This window comes from Euphorbia lathyris, chromosome 6, assembly GCF_963576675.1.
Source record: "Euphorbia lathyris chromosome 6, ddEupLath1.1, whole genome shotgun sequence".
Classification (NCBI taxonomy): Eukaryota; Viridiplantae; Streptophyta; class Magnoliopsida; order Malpighiales; family Euphorbiaceae; genus Euphorbia; species Euphorbia lathyris.
The window spans coordinates 78,020,964-78,028,567 of record NC_088915.1 but is presented as its reverse complement, the minus strand read 5'-3'; the positions used below and the strand labels follow the sequence as shown (position 1 = coordinate 78,028,567).

Genomic DNA, 7,604 nt, shown 5'->3' with positions numbered 1-7,604 from the left:
ATCTTCTCCAAAATATTTAATTGGCATTTCAACTTTCAAAATATCTCGATACTCACCTTAACTTATATAAAATGTTTGAATAGTCCTCCTTAACTTGTATAAAATGTAATGATTAATCACTCGATTGAAAAAATATATGTTGGATGTATAAGGTGTGTTGCATGAAATTTCACACAATAGATTAAAACATATTAACAAAGAAATTCTTAATCGCTCAATTGTAAAACTTGTTTTCTCTGATATTAGAATCTCATATTCCGACATTGGTCGTTTTACTTTTCCAAAGCGCGCGCAAAGTACCTTCCACATAACTTATTTCTCTTTTTTTTTACAACTGAGTAATTAAATGATCATTTTATACAAGTTGAGAAAGCTATCTACATATTTTATGCAAGTTGTAAAGACTATCAGTCCATTTTGAAAGTTCAGAAACCAATCAAGAAGTTCAGAATCAAAAAGTTAAGGAAATGATGCATTAATCCTTTTAACAAAATTCATACGACTTAAGATAGGGATCCCAAGTCCTCCTCATTTCCATTCTATTGGTTTTAGTTAGTCCGTAAGGTTTACCTGGACCCTGAATAACTAAATCATCGTTACATCTAGGCTCACTAAATCTACACTTTAAAATGCTTTGAATCTCCACTGTATGATTATAATGAACCTAAATCTAATGGTAAATGAACATGTGAACGCTACCGCTAGTTTAAAACCCAACTTCAAGTTAGATAATGAAGAACTTAATTAATTATTTGGGTAGGGATGGAAAATCCCTTAAAACACACAAAGTTGACAAGCCTAATTTTCTCAAGTGTTGCTACATCTATCTCTCCCTAGTCTTTCTTCTTACAAATCAGTACCAAGGTGCAGCAGCTTCAGCTTCAAACTTATGCTTCAAATTCAATATTTCTTCATTCAATCTCTTAGCATCCTTTTCTAGAATCTTTCTTTCAGAATCATCCATCACCTTCATTTTCATTGCTCGTTTCTCTTCTAACTCCCGAATCATTTTCTCAATTTCATTAACTTCGTCCTTCAATTTTGCTTTATTGCAATCACATCCCACGATCTGACTATCTAAATCTTTCCATTCATTCTTCGCCTTTTCTTGCCTAATTTTGATTAACAACAGCTTGTTAATCCGATCCACCACCGCCTTAACATCAAATCCATACATTTCAAGATCGCCAAGAGCTTTCGAATAGCTGTCAAAAACACTTCTACACTCCTCAATTTGCAACTTCGATACCTTCTCCACCAAACTAGCAAAGTTGAACATATTACTAATAGCATACACTTCGCGGATTGCCTCGTTGTGTTTCAACAAAGGACTGAAATGTGCTTTCTGTGGGAGCGATTTGAAAACTTGTAGCGAATCAACATTCTCCCAAAGCGATAAGGTCTTTTTGAAAGGCATCTCGTGCTTCTTCATTAGCTCACTGCTTGCTTCAACATTTATCACATTAGATTGCTTCAAATTTTCAGCATCCCCTGAAAGAAAGACAACCATATCTAAGCACAGAATGTACAGCCAGTGACTGACCAAGTGAATTTGGTCGATCACCGTTAGATTGAAGCTTATTAAAATCATGTGGTGGAGATTAAAATCATCGTAAAGCTTAGATTCACACCTCCTAGATCTAATGGTGACTGGCTGACCAGTTGAAAACCACCGCAAAATGTGATACATTAATCATTCACAAAACATAGTAATACCTTTATCTTGCTGCCCAAATGCATTACATTCTTTTTGAATATTAGTCGTGTTGGTTAACATCGCGATTGGACGAGATTCTTCGGGAGATAAGCAACGGTTGGGAGCATTTTCCATTCTTAGCTTGTGGAAATAGCTTGCAAGTGTCTCCTCTTTTTCAGGAGATGTCTTGTTCAGTTTATTAGTTGTGGAGTTTGTAGTAAGAGGGGTTGAATTCTTCCTCAACTTCTTAACAGAAGATTTCTTCTTCTCTTGAGAGTGTTTTGCAGTATTATCAACATGTGTTGATTGTTCTTCACATTGTGTTATGTTTGGTATTTCCTGAAACAAAGTCCATTTTCTTAGTTGTGCACAAGTTATTCTGCTATAGCAACTTAACAAATGTTGTCATTAAAACATCAACAATATTATTTGGCTTAATACATCATCCGTCTCTAAATTTGTCTAAAATGCTTGATTGACTCATTATTGCATGCGTCTTGGAAAAGTGAAACGACCAAAGTCGGGGTACGAGGTTCTAATATGAGAAAGAGGGCAGGTTTAACAGTTGAGCAAGTAAGAACTTTCTATTTAATTTGTTTTCATTTATTTTGTGAATTATATAATAACATTTCAAGTCTGTATTTATTTTGGACTATTGTGGAAGTTGTCAGACCACTGTGAGTAACATTGATATTTTCTTATCAGTCTCTGACCTTAGCTGTATCCAGCTGTTACTTACCTAGGGAATGAAAGAAAATACTCCCTCCGTTTTTTATTATATGACGTTTTGGACTTTTTAATTTGTTCATTTTTATATGTCGTTTTGTATTATCAATGCACTTTTTACAATGCTTTCTCTAATTTGCCCCTATTTATGGTAAGAGAGATATAGTTATTAATGCAAATTATCTTAATTAAGCCCTAAAAATTAATAAGAGAGAGAAATTTTACATAGAAAGTAGAGATCTGGGAAAAAGTATTAAGAGTACATTAGTCATTTTAATAGCCTCATTAATATTGCATTGGTCTTGGTGAACAACCTTAAACGACATATAAAAAAGAATGGAGAGAGTACAAATTAATTTATCTGTATTTTCTTATCATTCCCTATGTAAGTAAGTAACAAGTGGATACAGCTAAGAAAATACAGCTGTTACTCACGATGGTCTGACAACTTCCACAATAGTCCAAAACAAAACAGACTAATATTGCATTTCACAAGAAAAGCAAATATTATTTTTTCAAAAACTTTCAATCAGAAGTTGTTCACGGGAAAAGTATCACACATTCATCAAGATAATGTAAGCATACAAATAGAACAAGGCATGCAAGTATCATACTCCAAGAAAGTCACTAACTTTGGTACATTTGGTCCTTCAACTTATCTCACAACATCAATTAGACCCAAAAAGAGTTCAAAATAGTAAACATTTCATGATTTTGGACTGAAATTGAGAGAAAGTGACAGAAAAACATACCCTATTGCACAAAGAAACCCATCTGCCATTGAACCAAAGTAGATGTGGCCTTATGAGTGACTGATCCAACTCCAAAACCTCATCTTCTGACTTCAAAAGCACAACATATCTCCCCTCTTTCAGAATCTGAGAAATAGTACCAATCTTCCAACAAGAATCATGGAAACCCTCCACAACTTCCAAAATTTCAAAACTTTCAACAACCAATTTAGGAGGAACACTCCTAATATGGAATGAATCAATAATCTCTCTGACATTGTTATGATCATACTCTACCAAGAATGAATTAAACCCAACTTCATCAACAACACTTGCTGAAAACCAAGCATCTGTGTCATTCACTTCAACATGCATTCCTTTAAAAAACCCTAACCCTTTCATCCTCTTCCAAAACCCCCAATCAAACAAAAATCAGTATCAAAAATCAAGAACAAGACTTCAATTGAAAAAAACAGCTAGATTAGATTAACAATCTTACCATCTGTTTAGGGGGTTGAACCCATTCTCCATGGCTCCAATCCAGGTGAAACCTGAGATGCTGAGAGGAAAAAGTGAAGCGTTCAGGTGGGGTTTCAAAGACTACATTGTAAGTTGTTTTGTTATCTTTTGAGAGCTGAACATGAGTGACCACTCCTTTCCACCAGCCATCACGGTGGAATGCGTCAACGACGTCGTGTGGCTGATATGTCTGGTTAGGGAGAGGCGGTGGAGGAAGAGGTCTGATGAAACAAGTGTTTACACTTTCAATTAGGGGTTTATTTGGGTCTGTTTCGTCGAGTAAATCTTCGTATTCAACAAAGATTTGGTTTTTTCTTTTTCTTTCAGGTGGGTTTTGGATTATCTTGGCTCTGTACCATGCTCCTTTGAAGCCTTCATCGTCGCTGCTCACTTCTACCTTTGTTTCTTTGCTTAAAAATGGCATCTTGGAGGACGCCATGGAAGCTCTTCCTCTTCCTCTTGGAGTTCTCGGCATGATGACTATTATTCTTTCAAGTGTGGGTTCTGTTCTGTTGGTGCTCTAACTTAAACTCAAACTTGAATTATGAGACATGCAAAGGAAGGACTGACAAGACAAATCAAATCAAATAAAATGTTTTTCAATGATGTTCAGGTTTCAGCAACATGCATTGGGGGTTATTTATATATTTTTTCATGTTTTGGGCCTTACCATGAAAAAACCCATCAACATTTGAACTTGTTTTGGGCTTTTTTATATAAGGCTTAATAGTTGAACTTGTTAAGAAAAGAAATTGATTGGCTTCTGATCTAAATTGTTTAAAATTATGTTGGATCAAATAAATAAACTTTCACATGTAAGAGAGGAAGAGTAAAATTGATGGAAGAAAATTCTCTATAGGTATTTATAGATTACAAATATAACTCTTGGTAAACAACATTAACTCACTATAAATACAGATATAGACACAGATACAAAATAACTCTTGGACACTCTATAAATACAGATACAGAAATGACTCTTGGACAATACACTGAACCAAATTAAACATTATTAATTATAAGTTTATTATTTCAACACACCCCCTTAAACTTATAATTTTTTTATCTCTTAGTAACACCAATAACAGTTCTTAATTTGCTACATTTTCGAACTTCATCGTTATTGACCTCTTCACTCTGAGCTTTCGTCATTCCCATTATTATCTCCATCGTTTTCTTCGAATTTGATTGTTATTGACCTTTTCACGGAGTATTCCATCATCGACATTCTTATCTCCATCATTTTCTTCTTTCTCATCATCATCGTCAGTACCATCAACATCACTATTATTATCGTCAACTTGTATTTTGGGGTATGGATGAGGGATATGACTAATGTATCTTCTATGTGAATTTGACACAATATTACTTATGTCAATGCCCTCGACTTCTTTCACTCTTTCCTTTCTCTTTTTAACTTCCTTGATTTCTTTTGAAAATATGTCATTCAGTTCTTTCATTAGCTCGGTCTCACTTTTGATCTCAACATCTTTACCATAAGCTGGTGTTGAAACTTCCTTTTCCTTGACATATTGATGAGCAGATGATTGAAAATGGCTATCATTAGAGGCATTCTCGGTGCCTTTCGCACTGCTGTTGTCTTTCGCTGCTTCTTCCATAAACTTGCTTTGCTTCTTGCTTGATGCGTTGATTGGTTTTACTTCATCTTCGTCCTGATCGTCGTCTCTGTCTGAAGACTCTGAATTCTCATCAGCCCATTGCAATACGTCATTTATATGATTGCTTATATATTTGTTGAATGGATCAAGTGCAAATTTCTCAATTCTCATATCTTCCTCTAACAGTCGACAAAGACGGACCGTTGTAAGTTCCTCATAATTGGCTTTAATATAGGACACTCTCTTCATCATGGCCTTGCTAATGTTAAACTTACTTGGAACTTCTTTTTTCTTACTGACTGGATCAATTTCTGGCAAAAGACCCATCACAGGAGAATCTTCCATTTTCTCCTCATCATCAGATACATGTTCTTGTACCTTCGCATGTCTTTCACCAATTTCTCCTAAATCCTCAAAATTCTCATCATCATCATTTTCTAAGGATTCCACCAAACATTGCATGACAAATTTCTTCCGTCCATCCAATGTATATTTCTCCAATCCCAATTCCTTCTCCAAAAACCTCCTGATCTCCTCAAAGGTCAAAGAATCAACTTGTTCTTTGATGTCATCTATGCATAAGCGAATAGCTTTCCAAATCTGGGCACGAATCAATGGCGATTTCTCTTTTCACCATTATTCTCAAATTTCAGGAGAATTTTTGTCTGGCTCTGATACCAATTTGTTGGATCAAATAAATAAACTTTCACAGGTAAGAGAGGAAGTGTATAATTGATGGAAGAAAATTCTCTTTCTAATTCTCTTGCCTTACTACTTGTATTGATAGGTATTTATAGATTACAAACATAACTCTTGGTAAACAACATTAACTCACTATAAATACAGATATAGACACAGATACAGAATAACTCTTGGACACTCTATAAATACAGATACAGAAATGACTCTTGGACAATACACTGAACCAAATTAAACACTATTAATTATAAGTTTATAATTTCAACAAATTAAAATATAATCAATGAAACACTTGGTTGCAAAAAAGTAAGTTGTATCAGAAAACTGCATTGCAGGCACTTTGAAAAAGGAAAATGATCAAGATCGAAGTATGAAGTTCTAATATTAGATAGTACAAGTTCTACGGTTGGGAAAGTAAAAACTTCATTTTTAAAATGTTTTAATCTATTATGTAAATTATATAATAATATTTCAAGACTCGTGCAACACATTTTTTTTTATTTTATTTTATTTTTTTTGCATATAACTTACTTCTTTTGCAATTTAATGATTAGTTGAATATATTTTAAGTAAATTGATGGACTATCAGAATATTTTAAGCAAGTTCAAGGATCTTTCAGGAAATTTTAAAAGTTCAATGAGTCTTTTTTTTTTTTTTTGAATAAATTGACAAATGATGCATTAAGTCTTTAAAGCATCTTGAAGAGACTTTTGTATTATTATATTAAAAATCTATTACTATGTTTAGATGCAATATATTATTTTATTGGAATGTAATAGAAATTCCATGACTTAAGTTTTTTTCCATTAAGAACAGCAACTAGTCAGAGATATGCTTAAATCAAGCAAGATTGATGAGAGGTTGAAGATAATAAGAATATTGAAAACTAATGTATTTTACATACCTCATATGGATCATATACCTTATCCATTTATAGTGGTTGTCAATGGTAACTATCGTCATTCTATGAATGTGTCCTAATGACTAATCGAAAACATGTCAACCTTCGGTTGGCTCTGCCATGTCCATATTGCAATTTTTTCAGGTGGTGCACCCTATCACATAGCAAGCATGCTGTCTGTCAGATGTTCTCATTTCATTGGACCTAAGGTATTCATGTTTCTGAGTTGTCAAGCAGCGCATTCTATCATGTACCTCACGTTCTTTACACATTCGTTTATCTTAATCCAGCGGTTCCCCTTTCCCAATCGTATGGCTAGTGGAACAAACAGTGGGTATTCCCCATGTGGTCGAAGGCTACCATTCGCATCTTTAACGAGTATTCATTTTTTCAGATCAAACAGTTCCCCTGAATCTGCGGGATCCGAAAGATGACATTGATCCAGATGTAAAAGATATTTCGTATAATATTGTTAAGAGTATCAAATTTTAACCTTCGCTATCCCTTCCCATTCATTCTATTAACTACTCTAACACTCTAAAACCTTATGAAACTTTTATCAAACTTATTAAAACGTCGTCAAACTTATTGAAACCTTAGTGAAAATTTATAAACCTTGGTAAAAGGTGGGCAAAACTCTGTGAATCGCTTAGTGAAACTATGCAAAACCTTGGTGAAATTTTGACAAAACTCTGTAAAACCTTGTTCAAAC

At 34.1% G+C, this 7,604-nt stretch overlaps 1 protein-coding gene across 1 annotated transcript; it reads right to left on the bottom strand.

Annotated features, from left to right (window-relative positions):
* Positions 1-654: 654 nt before the first annotated feature.
* On the bottom strand, positions 655-4,290 carry LOC136233349 (DUF724 domain-containing protein 3-like). Its single transcript, XM_066022982.1, has 4 exons — positions 3,653-4,290; positions 3,175-3,558; positions 1,717-2,035; positions 655-1,491 (listed from the first exon to the last, which is right to left on the bottom strand). The coding sequence occupies exons 1-4, from the start codon at positions 4,145-4,147 to the stop codon at positions 854-856; spliced, it is 1,836 nt and encodes a 611-aa protein (XP_065879054.1). The 5' UTR covers positions 4,148-4,290; the 3' UTR covers positions 655-853.
* Positions 4,291-7,604: the final 3,314 nt, after the last annotated feature.

What these genes read in the sequence shown, in the direction of transcription:
- LOC136233349 (XM_066022982.1), bottom strand. Translation starts at nt 4,147, where the DNA reads ATGCCGAGAACTCCAAGAGGAAGAGGAAGAGCTTCCATGGCGTCCTCC. An exon ending in TTCAACCCCCTAAACAGATG is followed by an intron (nt 3,559 to 3,652) that starts GTAAGATTGTTA and finishes GGGTTTTGGAAG; the next exon opens with AGGATGAAAGGGTTAGGGTT. An exon ending in ATTTGGGCAGCAAGATAAAG is followed by an intron (nt 1,492 to 1,716) that starts GTATTACTATGT and finishes TCTTTCTTTCAG; the next exon opens with GGGATGCTGAAAATTTGAAG.